Raw genomic sequence first — 16830 nt, forward strand, 5'->3', positions numbered from 1 at the left:
TGACTTGTAACCTTAACGTTACACCTGGTCAGGTGTTCTTCAGTCAGCCAGTGGCAGTGTTCATTTGTTGTCTAGAAGAACGTATTTGGTGCACACTACAGTGGTCTTAGCAGCAATACTGTTTTTAAGTATTCCCTCCTCTCTACAAGCAGGAGTTCTCTTCACAATGGTGCTATCCCTTGCTCAGGCAGGGAACGAAGCAGTGGCAACACTGTCTGTTTTTGTATGTTGATTTCAATCTTAACAGGGATGGACATAACACCTCTGAGGACCCAACCGCAGCTTTTTTCTCAGTGGCCCATGTCACAAAACCCTAACTCAGGAATTTCCTCTGAATGTTCAATTTTTCATTGAAGACAGCTTCTTTACACATCAAAGTTTTATAGCTAAACTGTACATACTATATATAATATATATAAAATATATATATCCATATGCAAAAGTCCCTGCATGCCTCAATTTTTCTCATCCTACAAACTGGAAGCTTTCATTTCTATTGTATAAACAAGTTCCAACATTCCTTTTTGTCTTCGATGCTAGAACTAGTTTGGTAACTTGTTACACGATAATTTTTTTTCCTCGGTTCGCAGTTCAGCAATATCATTCGATTTGTACTTATTTATAAAATTTTAATGTTGGAAACTTATTTGAGATTTTATTGTAGACAGTTTTTTTGGCACAGCCATTTCGTGCCACTTGAGCAATGTGGAGTTATTTTATTTTCTTGCAGATACTGTACAGTAATGGTCAACTTTGCCACTTGCACTGAGTTTCTGGTCAAACCTCTTTTCATTAATGAAGTCATGACTTCAGTATAACTTGAGTATATGGTTTTCTTTGCTTTATGGCTTAAAGAAAATAGAAAAGTTTTAGCTAATAGACAAACACTCAGGAGCTCATTATGTAGTAAAAACGGTCTTGCCAAATACTGAATTCACTATACAATTTGTAAAGAGAATCTGCTTGAATTATTTTTATATTCAGACTTCTTTCTGTTTCACAAACCAAGTTTAAGTGCTGTTAATGATGGTTTTGGATTCTTATAGGGGAAAGTGTATTTCACTCTTTAGAGAAAAAAGTATTTGACAACTGGATCAGTTCATCATACGTTCCACAAAGTAAAGCAAACGGAGATCACATCAATACACTTGAGGGGGGCTTTTTCTCCAGCCCTGCTCTGCATCCTTTACTCATGGAAGCAACTGCTGCTCTGGCTAGTCCCCAGAGCCTCACCTCAGCTGTCTTCAGACGTTACATGTTTTCCTCACCAGACCCGAGTGGCAGAGGTGGGTCTGGTGAAGTCAGTGATCCTGCCTGGGTAGGCAGAATTGCAGGATCAGACCCCTAGTTGTTGGCTTTGGTTTCCTTGCAGAAGTCAAGTTAGCACTGTATCCACTAAGGGCAAAACATACACCTGCCAACAGCCAATTCGGTCGCTTACCCGTCAGATTCTTGTGTTCCAGGATCCTCTCAGCACAAACTGCAGCTAGAAGAGCGCTGTCTCAAAGGAGACTACTCAGTGAATTGGCTTAGTTGTAACTGTATTGGATTTGTATCTTAAGCAATGTTGACTCATGTTATGACTGTGTGAGACAGCAGCTTTCCAAGCATAACATCTGTATGTACAGTGTAGACAGAAGAACACCCTCCTAATGCTTTTTTAATAATTATTATTATTATTATTATTATTATTATTATTCTAAGTGTACTGAGTTTTTATTTTGTGGTTCTTTGCCCTACGTGTGCCAGGTTGCGTGGCTTTATCGATGACAACTGTCGTGTGCTTTACTGGCTGATATTGTTTGTTCTTGCTGAAAAAAAATGACCAGCTGTTTACACCTATTTTAAAAAAAAAAAAGTGTGGGGAAGCAGCTTCTCAGAAGCACTAAGCGATAATGTGGTCTTCTGCGCTAACGTTTACACTAGAGGTGTGCACTGGTGGTTTTTTGAGGCACTCAGTAGATCAGCATCTTGACCCTGGAGGAGGAATCAGCTCCCTCTCTCCACTTCTTCCATCCTCAGACTGTGCTCATGGACCGTCGCCCACTTGCCACAAAGTCTTGCTTTTATCCTCTTCACCCAAACTATTGTAGCCAAGCTACCGAGGAGGAAATGCATATAGCATGTGCCATGTTTGTTGAAAATACTTTTTTTTCCCCGCATGTACAAAGAAAAACTAGTATATAATGTAGGAGAATATTTATGTTTAAGTATTAATCATTACTGTACAAAATCTTTACCTTTAAATGTTCAAAAATATACAAATGCCATAAACTCCTAGTTCACACGGTTGAAAAAGGGGGGGGAGTCATCCTTTCTTTTTAAAAGAGCTTAACCTAAAAATATCTGAACCCCCCTCTCAGCCATCTTTTGCAGGTAACTGGCTGAGAAGCTCTTTGGCAGGGGGTGGATTTGGTTTTCCTTTGAATTTGTTGACGTTGCAAAGCAGTTCTGTGCTTCGCAGAGAAGTTTTGTTTCTATGAGACCATGGTGAAAGCTAGAATTTAAAACTAAATGTGAATCACATTATAGAGTCATAGCTACTTGGGGGGCTGGGGGCGGGTGGGAGGGAAGGGTCAACTGACACAGTATTTTAAAGATGTTTTTCTGTTGCCTTTTTTATTTTTAAGTGACCTCCTATATATATGAATAGATAGAATGTTTTATGAGTATAAAACCAAGTTCTAACTTGCTTCCTGACATGAAGATTTACTCTACTAACAACTCATGTGCAACTGGTACTCTTGACCTCATTCCAACGGTTTAAAAAACCCACCCACACAACCCATTGCGCTGCAGCTCTTAGGTTTGACCTGGCTTCATACTGGTGCTGGGTCTCTTGATTTCCTCTACCTTGGGAACTGATATTTAAAACCACTGCTCAAATAAGTGTCTCTTCCTCAAACTTTCTCTCGTCTCTCTCTCTCTTTCCCTCCCTCGCAAGCTTTTCTAGATGTTTGATTTCATTCTTTCCCATTAGAAGTGGCTGATTTTGTGTCATTGCTTCCTATATTTACATGTACCATGGTTTTTCAGTGGGGTTTTTTTGGTGGTGGTGGTGGTGGTGGTTGTTTTTTGTTTCTATTTTGTTTTGAGGTTTTTTTTTGCTATCTCGAACCACACGGCTCTCAAAGCTGTTACTGGGCTAACATTAAAGGAGGACATTGGGAGAATTAGTTGCAGATCTGGACGCCAGTTGACATACCCAGCCATTCTTGCCTCATGAGGTCAAAACAACTGACCACAAGAATACCATTGGAAAGGGAAAAAAAAAGCAGCTGACTTCAGTATTTATGAATTTTAAGAGATTGGCCGGCGGTCACCATGATCTCAAGTAAGAATCCCTTTGCTGTTGACAAAGAGGATACATGCAGCATCGGTCCTGCCGGGCGTTGCTTGGGAATGGCGTGGTGAGGCCCCATCTCCCTTCTGGGCACTGCACCGCTCTCAGGGGCGTGCGAGTCCTTGAAGCTTTGTCCAGTCTGTATCTAGTCCTCCTTTTCCTTTGCCACTGCGATACTTGTATCACCGGGAAACCTCATTTCATTTAGGCTTGTTATGCTTTGTCGGGTGAGTACTACACTATATAATGTGTTTGTTTCTCTGCGTTCTCTGGGGGTGCCTTGAACACAATTAAAGCTCATTGCAAGCTGATTCTGGAACAAAAAGGTAGTGGAAAAAAAAAAAGGAAAAAATAATAATAAAAAAAAAAAGAGAGAAAGAAAACAAAACAGAAAACAAGCAAAACAAAAGCAAAAATGTTGGCTGTGTTATCAGGAGATCCGAGTATTTATATCACAGACTTCCTAACGTGATGACTCAGGCGTCAGAGTTTGATGCTGCAGTATAAAACTATTATTTTATATATTGTACAAGTAATTTATTAAATGTCTTTCTAAGGGTATATGCTGCTTTTAAGATGCACTATATTTTTGGATCTAATCCTTGTATTTTTTTTTTTCCCAAGGAAGTAAAATGTGCTGCAAAGGCAAGCCACAGTGATTAGTATGCTAACTGCTACTTCTCTTTAAAAAGGAGAGTGGGAACTAGATACGTAACTTTGCTAAATAGATTAACTGCTGCCAGAGAAGTGATTAATGCTGATAGCGTGGTCGTTAATCTGGAGTCCAACACTTCGTCAAGTCTGTATTGTAAAGAGCGCTTAAATAGAAGTTAAAATGCCTAGATATATAGCTAGATTTTTTTAATATGTAACTTTATGATTGCCTAATAAATAATACAAATCTGCATGCTGGAGTCACTATAATCCTGTAATAAAATGAAATCTGATCCACTAGGAGAAAGCACGGTGAAGCGTTGCATTTCCAGAGTCAACACCACATCCTCACTCGCATCTTGTAATCCACTGCTATGGCGGTGAAGGGAGATAGAGGGGTGGGTTTGCAGCACGGAAGACCTGTAGTGAATTTTGCAGTGAGACAAAGTGAACGTTTGCCAGGTTTCCACAAGCTCACACTTTGCTCCACTCCATGTCCTCTTACCGTTGCAACGAGGAGCGCTGCTTTCACCTTTTTTTTCTGATCTGAGATGCGTTCGGAGGTGCCTCCGGGTGAGTGGTGTAGCCCATGGCTGCAGCATCTTAAAAAGTCTCTATTTTAGGGCTGCCTAGAGAAGGTTTAGCTCAGTATGAGCAGCGGAGCTGATGGCCTTGCATAAGGAGGGGATCTGCTAAGTATGGAGAGGTTTATTTTTGTCAGAAGTGAGGTGAAACTAAAACTATTAACATAAAGAACTTATGCTCTCTTTCCTGCTAGAAATTTTCTCAACAGATTTTGACTTCGTCTCAGTTTTGTCTCTGCCAACACAGTCCAAGTTAATTTTACATCCGTATATATAATATGTGTATGTATGTATGCATACATCTATAATTCTAGTCAGTGTGTGTTTGTGTATTTTCCTGTTTATAATACATATCTGTATATTTATAATACTCCCCGGAGTATTTCATGACTCAGGCATCAGATCTGATGCTGTAGAATACAATATATGTGTATATGCATATGTTCAAATACTGTGTGTATATTTAAAAGATCTATTGTTGGTGGTCTGTAGAATAATTATTCCCTTTACTCTCAAAATTTTAATGGCATTACTTGCAAAGACTAAGTGTACAGTATTTTGCTACACTCCACCAAGATAGGTATTATTTATATCGAAGTCAAATATTGATATGCATTTTAAGGTATTACACAGATAATGTTGCCATTTTTGCAAGTAAAATCTTTTTTTGGCAGGAAGGAATACTAAAAATATCTTTTTATAAGGTCATTACCCCAACTGAACAACTGCTAAAAAGCCAGTTAGATGACTGCTGTTCTTGTACAAATTCTAGTGACTGTGGGCAGAGCCCTTTCCGTAGGTGAAAGTCACTGCGTGGTTCATGCAGTGCCACTGTTGTCCCTTTTGGCTCGTTAAGGGCATGCAGAAAGAAACGAGCATCCTAAAATAGAAATGGCAACTGGCAGTGTTTGATTTCATTGATTGCTTAGAAGCAGAGACGGTCCCAGGCTACGAACCCAAACAACCCCTCCGTTTCGAGGGGAGCCGAGCAGGGGCTGCAGTCGCCAGCTGGGCTCTCCCTGCAAGCGGAGGAGCCCACCCTCCGGGACAGGGGCAGAGGAAGGAGCAGATACCCCCCGCTGGGGGTTCTGGCTGGGTTCGCCGCCCAGGCCGGTGTTGCCCTCCATTTGTGATGTACCCGAGAGAAACGTGCATGCTTTCAGTCCTGTTCTCGCTACTACGTTTGCTCCGCCCGAAGCTATCTGGATCCCTCAGGCCGGCAGGAATGATACTAAACACTTTGGTGGTATTCGATGCGTGGTTGTTTACTCGTAGTTCCAAGCATCACCTTTGATTTCAAGGGTGGGGATGCCCTAAGAGTTTGTTCCAGAACCAGTTGGTTACAAGTGCACCTCTTATATATGCCTTACAAACTTCAGAGGCCATATTCAAAACAGGGTTTTATCAGTGTATGCAAGGGGGTGCAACCCCTCTTCTCTTCCTCCCCAGGTCAAACAGTATGGACAGTTTTCACACATATCTACCTGTATAACCCTCTGTACCTCTCATAACTGGTCAATGACTGTAACAGGTTACATCAGGTGTTTTTTCTACATACTTTTTACACAAATTCTATGCGATTAATGTAACTTAATTCAATGCATCATTTTATTGTACTAGTTCTTAAGCTTGTCTTTATTTTTTTTCTAGGTGACTGTGGTTTCTTGTGATTTTTATTGTATAAATAAATGAGGTGGCTGTTGATGCTTACTCTCTGTTACTAAGAATTTTTACCTTTTTGGAAGAAAGCATTGCTATGAACTAATGAATTTAAAACGTCATTTACTCATTGTAAATACAGTATTGTGCAAAAAACAAAAATGAAAAAAAAAAAACCACCCGACCCTTTTCATTCATTTGAATTGCTAGTGTTAACTGAATTTTGTCTAGACACCATTTCTGTTGATGAAATAAAGACATATCATTATGTATTGTAAAGCGACTCATCTTGACTCTGAAATTGATGTTGCGGTGCTTGGTTAACATGTGGGTCATAGGTGACATTCAGGAGGGTAGGTTGGGTGTGGTTGATACTGCCTGGTGAATCTCTGGGCTGGAGAGACCTCCACTCACGTGGTCCCATTGCTAATACAGTACTTGTCTTTGATCCAGGAATCCTGTTATCTTTGGTCTGCTGCGGGAACAGCCAAGGGTATTTAATTGCAGAGATGAAATAAGTTATTTTGGAAGACCAAATAAGTTGTATCTATACTCATTCCCCTAGTGCTTGGCTTAAGGCAATTCTGCTAAGTTTTTGGTTTGGTCTTCTAAAGTGCCAGTGCATATGTTGGGAAGCAAGGGGAGAGGTTGGGGTTTGTTTCCCCTATACCTGAGAGAAATTGAGAGAGGTTTCTGTAGAAGCAAAACACAGCTGAAAAAATCTCTGTGTGTCACCCAAATACGGTAGTGTTCCTCTCTGAAGGAGGAACGTGTGCCATGGACCATTAGCACCACTTGTACTGCAGAAGATCCAGAAAGAAAAGAAGAAACTATGACAGCCTTAGGTGCTGTTACCACAAGCAGGGCATGGGGTCTAACAAGGGGCATTTTCTCTCTGGGACTCCCAAACGCATGGCAGCCACTTCTGTCCTTGGGTTGGATGCAACTGCAACCTGAGAGCCTGCTCAACAGCTTGGCAGGAGCACACCTGGGAACAGGGGAGCGGCATGACCAGTTGTGCTACCCTGCTCCGCACACTTGCTGGGGAGCTGCTGTGGGAAGCGGGGAGAAGGGAAAGCTGCTAGAGGGAGGTCCCCAGGCTCTTTTATCATGAGATAGGAAGCTAGATTCTGTGCCCTGGGCCACCATCCTTAGGGATGTGTCCTCCTCCATCTGCAGCAGCAAAAGTTGCCTGCAATTGTTCAATCTTAAAATTCTCATGGGAAAAAAAATCAAACGTTACTTTCCAAAGTTCCACAGTTTTCTGAATCTTCCTGTTGAGTATATATGAAGAAAGCTTCCCACCCCCTCAAATCTGTCAGAAGATGTAACATCCACCGCGTCTACGTATAGCCTGGCAGTAGCAAATGTACTTTAGCAAAGCTGTGTCTCCATCCCTAATCAGTTCTTGCTGGTACTTAATGGCCACCATCTTAAGTATTTCCCTTTTTTGCCTTAAAATACTAAACAAATGCGCAGGAGAACTGTCAATCAATTTGTAGTGAGGCAGGTTATGAATGTAAGTCATGTCACTGGAACAAAACCACTGTAATCTCAAGCAATCTCTATGCTTTGACCTTTTTTTCCTGCTGTCCAGCTTTCTGCTAGCCTTGCCTTAGAGTCATAGAGGGTTTTCATGCTGGGAAACTGGCATAGCAAACAAGCTTGTCCCAGGCATCGCTTGCCATTGGGGTGATAGCAAAGGCAAGGTATAACAAGCTTGACACATAAAAGCAGCCAAAAGCAGGTAGCCAGAAACAGGGTCAGGGACAGTCAGAGGAATGTGCTTTATTTTCCAGATACACAAGTGGAAGGACTGCTTTCTTGGGCTGCATACAACCCAGAAATTCAACCTTCCAGAGCTAGTCTGTCCTAGCAAACTGAAAATGAGCTCTTTGGGGCTTTGCTTGTCTTTCAGTTCCTCTATATGAACTAATGAGACAGTGAAGGGAAAGAGATTTTCATGACCCTGAGGTGATACCTTGCAGATCTTCTTGAACAACGAACTGAAGAAAAGCACAGATGTTTTGCACTTAAAATAAATTGCCCAATTTTACTTAGTTTCAGTTTTGAAGCCACAAGTATTAGCTACGAGGAGGCTACATTAGCATGGGAAGTCTCTATCAGAGCTTGAGGACTGCATTAGCACAGGCAGACGAGCAGCAGCATATTCTTCAGCTGTTTTTCTGTCTCATATTCTCTGTCCCTTCAGATTCCTTGAGTGTTTCTTCCATCTTTTATTCATTGCCTGCTGAAGCCTGGGGAGATGGAGGCCACAGAGCCTTCCAGATTACTTTCAAATCAAACTAACCCTTTCTTGTAGGTGCCTTGGGTCTTCCACTACCTCGAAAGTCTGTGGATCAGGCTGGTTTCTGATAGGAACACTACTAGCATGCACAACAAGTTTTAACGTCCCAAAACATTCTCCCAGAGACGCAAGGCTGTTTCTGCAGTGGCAGCACACACTGACCAGATCCGTCTCAGTCTACGTGAGAAAAATCTTGAGTCGGGTAGCGAGCCACCCGTCAACACCAGCAATCAGAGTATGGTATGTACTCCATTGGCATAAAATTGAGGAATAAAGTGTGTGAATTTAGCATTATAGCAGCGGGAGAGGGGAACATAGCAACAGATAATCTGCTTTTTGTCTCTCTGCTGAAGGCAGTTTGTGCTCAATCCCTTAGTTTATTTCTTCTCCTCAGAACGTCATTACTTTTTCATGATAGAAGATAGTTCTAGGAGCATGCTCTGAAAGACAAGAGAAAGAAAGCATGAAGCTGATTTGGCTTAAAGGAGAAAAAGAAATGTTATCATAGTAACTAACCCAAACACATACATAGTCGGGAAGGTAGGAATCTGATGTTTAGCTGACAAATATACTTACCTTGTAGGGCTTTGTTCAATGCTAAGGGGAGGGTGGGGAGAGGGGGAACACCTTGCTTTTAAACAAAAAATAAACACATTAATCCCTGAGGTAACTTGCTTGAAATCAGTGGGACCCATCCTAGAGTCCTTGTTTTACATGTTGAGGGGTGTTGTATATTTTTGATTGCTTTAAAACCATACAAAGATGGACTCAATTAAGTGAGTTACACTTTGTAAAATCCAGCTTATCCTATTGTTGTTGCACAAATCCTCAGAGGGGTTCATTAGTTGTCAGCTGCTGCTGACCCCCAAAGTTTATCTGTGTTTGTGCAACTGGTGAATGGTTACCTTTGGGTGAGCAAGTAGCTTTTGCAGGATAATTGGTACACTGGCTGTCGTCACCATGAGCTTCTCCTGAGTGCTCCAGGGCAGGATAAAATACAACTACTGTGGAATTTAATTTTTTTGGTTTTTTTTTAAAAGAGGTGTTTTCATAGAAAAACTGTACAAAACCAGCAGTAGTTACCAGCAGGTGTAAATGTGAATACAAACATCCTAGAGGAACACTGCATTTACCAATCCCTTACCCTACCTGTAGATTTTCCTGGTGGAGTTCAGCTGTCTAAATAACTCCTCCGCGGTTATCAGGTTTGTTATTTCAATGGACATTCACTCTTATCAAACTGTTCCCAGACCCAGGAGGAAGAGCAGGTGAGCAGCTAGCTAAATGAGTCGATATTTATTCCTCAAGCGTTGTTGAAAGTGTGAGTAAACATGCCTTGTTCTGGAGAAGGCTGCAAGCATTCAGGCTGAATAGCAGCTCTCTCTTTCATATCCTGCTCACTACGGACTATTTTCCCACTGGGTAAAGGGCTCAAAGCTGAACAGAGAATTGAGAAGTAGAAAAAGAATTGAACAGCACAGAGGAATAAGAAAGCAACGCAGTGAGGGAAACCAGACCCAGTGAATTGTAACATTTCACCAACTTTGGCAGAGACAAGATTTTAGCCTCAGAGACTTTCTTTTCTGCAAATTAATAAGATCAGCAGCCCTATCTGAGTCCGATTCTGTGAGATGAGAGTATCAGCTTTACCAGCTGCTTCATTATTAGCTTTATCCACCTCATTCACCATGAGGAGGGGGCCTTGCTTTTGAAGATACATTGATTGCATTGTAGCCAAAAACACAGACTTAGAAAAATGACCCTCTGAAAGCACAGGGCTCTCTGGAGGAGGGGGTGGGCTAAAGAATGAGCAATGGACATGAGGGTGGGGAAAACACAGCACTTCTTGGGAAAAAAAAAAAAATCTGAAGTTGAGTGTCTAAAATGCCTAATTCTTTCTGAAAGTCTTGATCTAATAATTTTGGTTCCCCAGGACAGCGGTTCAGCTAAAATATTGCTAAGAATATTGTAAATCTTCTGATGACTTCCAGTTTTGTTTTGTGATTCTAGGAGCTTATCCTGGCTCAGTGATGAAACACGACCATTAGATAATGTCAAGCCTCTCCATCTTCTTGATATATCCTTGGGTACTCCAGCAAGAGGGCTAGCACAGTAGTCCTCTCGATGCAGGCTTAGGCTTGCAGTGCAAATGTGATAACCTAGTTCCTAGTCACCTGAAAGACGGCGCCTTTGTGAGAAGAGCTGCCAATCTAGTGTAGATACTCCCAATCCCAGTCAACCAAATCAAAATCCATGGGTTTTAGAGCACACTTTATGATTCTTTAGAAAACCATTACATATAGGCCAGAAAGAACTGATGCTGGACATGCTAAGGTAGCACGTAACCGAAGTCCTCTGCTTTAGAAAGGCAGGGAGAGACACAGCTAGCAAAAGCCTTCAAACACAGCTAGCAATGAAATATCACACGGCCTCCAGCTGTTGTAGAAATGTTTGCATTCAGCTGTTGAATTGTGATGGCACTATGGCACTGTGGCACTCTAAAGTTGCAATGCCAGGCTGTGGCCATGCTCAGCTGAGCTTTCTGACGTTCTGCAATCGTTCCTTTGGTTTGTAGAAAAGGGCCACGGAGGAAGACTGCTTGATTCTGGCAAAGGGTGACTTCGGAAGTAAAGCTCTCTCCATCTCTAATTGTTCAGTTGTTGGACTGCTCAAATCTCTTGTTTTCATCCCACCAGACAGAAAAAGAGAGTTATTCGATGATCCCGCTCAGTCTTGCACACACAAGGCAGTGAGACAACACTGCTTAGCGCAACACTCCGAGCACTAGATGCCTATTATAGGCTGTCATTCCTGGCCCTGCCTATTTTCAAGAGTTAAAAATGTATCATGCACCAGTCAAGGGCCTGACTGGTGCAAATTATGGGTTTTTGTGGGTTTTTTTTTCTCATAATGACATTCATGTGCAGAATCCTATTGACAGCAGCATGACTCCTACATACCTTTGTGAATCCAGCTCCCAGTTGCCACTGTGATTGCAGTTACACTAAATTGAATGCAGCTCTTTTCACTGAGTTGTGTGTGAAAAGCAGCCATTGAAGGCCTGCTTGCCTAAGGGAGGCTGGCAGCCTAGGACCATGCAGGAGGTGGCCCTTTGCTCCATAGCTGTATCTCCCCTTAAATAAAAGTTAAAACGTGGCAAAAATGCAAAACCACAGGCAGAACTATGTGTGTACCCACAATATCTCTTAGAAGATAAGATGCCATATATTCTCTAAGATATATCCTCTAAGTGAGCCTTGGAAATTACTAGCTTGGAGACAATGATCAGCAAACAAATTGTTTGCTGTCACTTCAAAGCAGGCTGACTGCGTTCCTCAGTACCAAGGTCCACGTAGAGTTTTGTAGCGTTATTTATCCCAAGTCTCCATTGAGTTGAGATTAGCTCACCCATACAGTGAGTTGAGATTAGCTCACCCATACAGTCGCTGATACTCTTGTCATTGTGTTTAAGTGGCCTGAAATCAGCTGGACATTACCCTTGTGCCATGCAGTGACTCTCTTCTCCTCTGCTTTGCCATGTGCTTTTTCTGATGCAATGAAGGTCCAGTTCTGGTGGTCCTCAGAACCTGACAGACCCAGTTTGACCAGCAGTGGCTGAAGGAAAAGATATTTTTTCCTGATGGATCAGTCTCTTGAGAAGCCCTTAGCCTAATAAGTTTTTCAAGATTTCTGCCTCTCTCATTTTTGCGTCCCAGTCTAAACAATGGATAACTCTGGACAACGCGATGACCAACAAACTGAAGAGTGAGTGATTTGGGTGTAGAACTAAACAGCTGGAGCACAAATATTTTTTTCAAGGTTTTATGCCACAGTTGGACATGAAATGAAGAAATGGCTCTTCACCTCCTCCAGTTCCAGATGCGGAAGTTTTAAATGGGTTTGTTAGTCCATATTGTGGCCAAAAAATGGTTGATCTGTCCGAATCCTACCAGTGGGAAAGGCATTTCTTCTTTTTTATGTATAGTTGGTCTGCTTTGAACGGAAGTCTGAGAAGTTGAGGAGTCCTCATGCCAAACACGCATTTGGTATTCAATATCTTATTGAGCTGTTTTATGAGGATTTTCAGTGAAGGACTGAATACATTCTCTCTTAAGGGTCCAAAGTAACCTTTCCTCCAAAGAGGAAGTCCTAAGAAGAATTTCCTGTTCTCTTTGAGGGATGCAGTTTTGTACTTCCTTGGAAAAAGAAAAATCACTTGATCATGACCTGGCCAACTACTATCCACCACCTAGTCTTCATGGTTTGATCAAGAGGGTGCAATACATTATGAGAGACAACTTTTACAACATTTCACTGTCCCTAATCACAATTATTTATCTGTTAGAGACCCAAGTTTGGTGTGGAAATGGCATTGATAGTATTTCTCAAAAAAATCTCATCACTGGCTAAAAGTCAAGCAGCCGCAACTGTACTATTAGCTCTGTTCAGTGCTTTCAGTGCCATGACTCACAGGATGCAGTTGACTTGTAGGCAGGCTCTTGCAGTATCAGATAGATTGATTCTGTGTAGTTTTGAGATCTTCTTTCAGCTAAGAAAGCTACAGTGGTTGTGGGCAGCTGCTGTTGTCCTGCTATCTCCACACAGAGCGTGGGAATGTGATTGGAGGTTGCTAGAATGGTTGTTGAGGTAGAGAAAGTGATATTTTCAATGTTAAGTTGATACTCCTCCCTCACTGAGCTAATGCAAAAAATGCTACAGACAAATTCTGGCAGAATGGTACAGAAGAAAGGAAAAAGAAAACATTCGAACCAGCATGGAACTAAAGGTGATAGTTTAGGAAAGTTATCAAAGAAAATTGAAGAACAGTATCAATTCCACTATGGTTTTGCTCCATTTGGCTGTGCAGCCTAGACTAGTAAGATCCAGGTTAAAATAGACTGTATTTTGGCTTTTTAGAAAATGTTTGTGCATGTGGATTCACTGTTATGTTAAAAAGTGCCTGTCCTTTCTCTGAATTACTGTTGTAAGTCACTGTTATACAGGCATGGCAGTAGATAATACTTTTTTGTGTGCTTCAGTTGGAATTTTTTTAATACAACTCCTTTAAAGTACTTTTTTTTTGATAGGATCACTCATTTTTGAATGCTCCTGTCACACAGATAAATCTAATACATATTTTCCTTTTGTCTAAACATTAAGACATGATTATTGTCTCCTGGAAGTCAAATTAAAATGAACCAAATCAATGCTGAGTGTCTTTGACAATCCAAATTAAATAGTGAATATAGGAGTTGGGAAATACAGACCAGAAGGCAAGCAAGCTTTAACACCAGAGTCAGCATTTTTATGGTGTATCAGCATATTTGTGTATTGAAATTGATATAAAATGCCATAGCGATGCCAGCAGTAAAGCGCTTTTGCCAAAATCTTGACTTGATTGTATAAAAAAGCACCTTTACCTTACAATATCATGTGCTGTAAGCAGGAAGCGACAGGTAGCATACCTACGTGAGTCACATTTTGAAATGCTAGTACCAGTCCCACGCATGATGAACCCCAAAGGCAACACACCAGAAGAGTGTTTCTTTCAAGAGTAATGACATTGCTTTGCAAAATGACTATATTTCCCTGCAAGATCACCCCTGGAAGACAACGTTGTTGTTAAACACTAAAAGCTGCCAGGCAACTTCTGTGAATGCTCAATAGGGTGCCACTGAAATTCTGTCTGGCTTAATACCTTTTCACACTTCGTGTTTTTAAAGAGCCTTCTCGTTTGAGTATCAAACACCAGCAGATCGACAGGTTGGACTCGAGGCCCTCTTTTTTATTAGAAACGGAAAAGTGGAAAGTGATTGAATGGCATCTAAGTGAGAGTTTAATATGGCTTATGCTGAATATTCATATATTGTAGGGACCGTAGCTCCATGAAAACTGGAACTCACGGTTTTTTGATGAGCAATGAGTGCCTTCTGCTTCTTACCACACATGGTTTGAAGGTTTTTCTTGGTTTTGTACTTAGGAAAAGTATTTATTTTTAGGAAGAGTGAGAAAAAAAATTGAGCAGAATCTATAACTTTGAGTATTGTGTGAAGTAATCATCTGTTTATTACCTACCCTATAAACGGGCATTTTCAGGGGTCGGTCCTGCAAAGATTTGTGAAGGGGGTTTTTTGCTCTCAGATGACAACTCCAGTCACGTGGGGCACTCAGAATCCAAACTACTTTAAAGAAACCCTCGTCGGCTCTTGAATGCAAGCGCTATCTTATCAACAATCTTAGCGACACCGGCTGTGAGCAAGCCGAGAGCGCGCGGCCAAAGAACAGGACCCCGCCGCCCCCTCCCCCGGCCGCCCCGGGCGCTACTTGCCATCGACACGCGGCGTCCCCCGGCGGCGGCCGGCGGCGGGCTGCGGGGCGGGCTGCCCTCCTCCCGCCGGCGCCCCTCCGCGCCGGAGCCCGAGCCGGAGCCGGAGCCGGGGCCGGGGCCGGGGCCGGTCCCTGGGCCGGGGCCGCCGCGGGAGGCGGTGCTCTCGCTGTCGCTGCCCGCCCGGCTCCCGGTGAGGACGCGGGAGAGGAAGCTGGACTTGCGAGTGCCCGGGCAGTGCCCGCTGTCCGGGGAGTCTCCGCGCTCCTCATCGAGGTCGCGGCAGATGCTGACCCGGCTGTGCTTGCGGGGCGCCCGCCGGGCCGCCCCCGCCCCAGTCCCCGCGCCGCCGCCCGCCGCCGCCCGCGGCGCCTCCTCGCTGCTGGAGGAGGGCGGCGGCGGCGGCGGGCGCTGACCGTGGTGCTGGGCCGCGCTGTGCCGGCGGCGGGGCGGCGGGGTGCCGCGGAGCTCGCCGCGGTGCTGGCGGCCCGGCGGGGCGGTGGCGGGCGCGTGGGGCGGCGGCGGCGGCGGCGGCGGCGGCGGCGGCAGGGGCACGGCGGCGGGGGGCGGCGGGGAGGCGTCGCCGGGCGGGCAGGCCGGCGGCACCGCGGAGCTCTTCTTGGAGCTGCAGAGGCCCGTCTCCTCCTCGGCGGGGCTCGCCGGCCGCCGCGGCCGCCCGTAGAGGCTCTTTTGGATCTTCTTGAGGCCCAGGTGGGCGATTTCGAGGATGTTGAGGAAGAGGGAGACGGCGGCGATGCTGTTCATGAAAACCATGAAGATGGTCTTCTCTGTGGGTCGGGACACAAAACAATCCACCGTGTTAGGGCAAGGGGGCCGAGTGCATTTGTACAGGGGGGGCATGTGAAACCCGTATAAAAGATACTGACCTATCATAAAGCCCACTTCGACCACCGAGCGGGTCAGGATATGCAGGACATAGGTGCGCAGCAGGGACCCTCTCAGGGGTGCCTTGTTCACTTTCTTCTGCTCCTCCAGCTTACGCAGTTCCCTCTCCACCCTCCTGTGCTCCTCAGGCAAGGGCTCCAGATCCTCCAGCTGAGCCCGCAGGCGGGCTTTCCTCTTCTGCCGCTCTTTCTCGAGAGCCCTTAACCTGTAGAGCGCGTGGCCCATGTAAACGAGCGACGGAGAAGACACAAACACGATCTGCAGTACCCAGTATCTGATCAAAGAGATGGGGAAGGCTTTGTCATAACAGATGTTGCTGCAGCCGGGTTGCTCTGTGTTGCAGATGAACTCGGACTGCTCGTCGTCCCAGACATCTTCGGCAGCCACTCCCAGCACCAGCATCCGGAATATGAACAGGATCGTCAGCCAGATTTTGCCGACTATGGTGGAGTGGATGTGCACTTCTTCAAGGATGCTGCCCAACAGGTTCCAGTCCCCCATGGTCAGAAATTCGTATCTGAAATACAAAAAAAATGTATGTCATTTTCGTACAGTAGTGGATTTCTTTTGGAAATGGGCTTTTTTTTTTTTTTTTTTTTTTTTTTAAATAGTGATCTTTCATATACATTCTTCTGAAAGCAGGAGAGCTCTTAGAAGTTCATCATTATTTTCTACTTGAGCGGTCTTTAAATGAAGGCAGACTTTATGATTGTTGGTTAATAATAAAATGTGAGAATATTTTAAGCTTAAGAGAGACTGATTTCAGCCACAGTACTTCTTAACTGCCTACAGTTTTACACTATTTTCTTCCTGCTAGGAAAGACGACAATTTTTTTTTTCCACTTTGCAAATCCTTTGCCGTCTATAGTTGAATTCTATACCCACTCCATTCCACAGCCTGTGGCCTTCCCACTGTTTTGGGTGAAAAACAACGAGAACAACATATAAGGATCATGGCTTTTGTTTGTTTGATAAGTTTTGAGAAGTATCCTGTAACTGTGACAGAAAAATGTTTCATTTGTACCCCAAGGTAGTAGCATTATTAGTGCCA

At 43.6% G+C, this 16830-nt stretch overlaps 1 protein-coding gene across 2 annotated transcripts; it reads right to left on the reverse strand.

The window, feature by feature from the left end:
- Positions 1 to 8949: 8949 nt before the first annotated feature.
- GJA10 (gap junction protein alpha 10) lies at positions 8950 to 16280 on the reverse strand. 2 transcript variants are annotated; one of them, XM_086461374.1, is made up of 3 exons: positions 15761 to 16280; positions 14877 to 15661; positions 8950 to 8988 (listed from the first exon to the last, which is right to left on the reverse strand). In XM_086461374.1, exons 1-3 carry the CDS (start codon positions 16278 to 16280, stop codon positions 8950 to 8952), a joined length of 1344 nt encoding a protein of 447 aa, XP_086317500.1. The 2 variants fall into 2 exon arrangements, with proteins under 2 accessions (XP_086317500.1, XP_086317499.1); XM_086461373.1 differs by having other exon boundaries at positions 14877 to 16280.
- Between the last annotated feature and the right edge of the window lie 550 nt (positions 16281 to 16830).

Source organism: Leptosomus discolor, chromosome 2, assembly GCF_034619465.1.
Source record: "Leptosomus discolor isolate bLepDis1 chromosome 2, bLepDis1.hap2, whole genome shotgun sequence".
Lineage (NCBI taxonomy): Eukaryota > Metazoa > Chordata > Aves > Leptosomiformes > Leptosomidae > Leptosomus > Leptosomus discolor.

Bases quoted from the DNA above. Each gene is read 5' to 3' on its own strand.
- GJA10 (XM_086461373.1), bottom strand. From the start codon at position 16,280: ATGGGGGACTGGAACCTGTTGGGCAGCATCCTTGAAGAAGTGCACATC. The intron at 8,989-14,876 runs GCAAGTAGCGCC...CTTGTCTTTCAG, and splicing joins GGGGACGCCGCGTGTCGATG to AGCATGCTCCTAGAACTATC.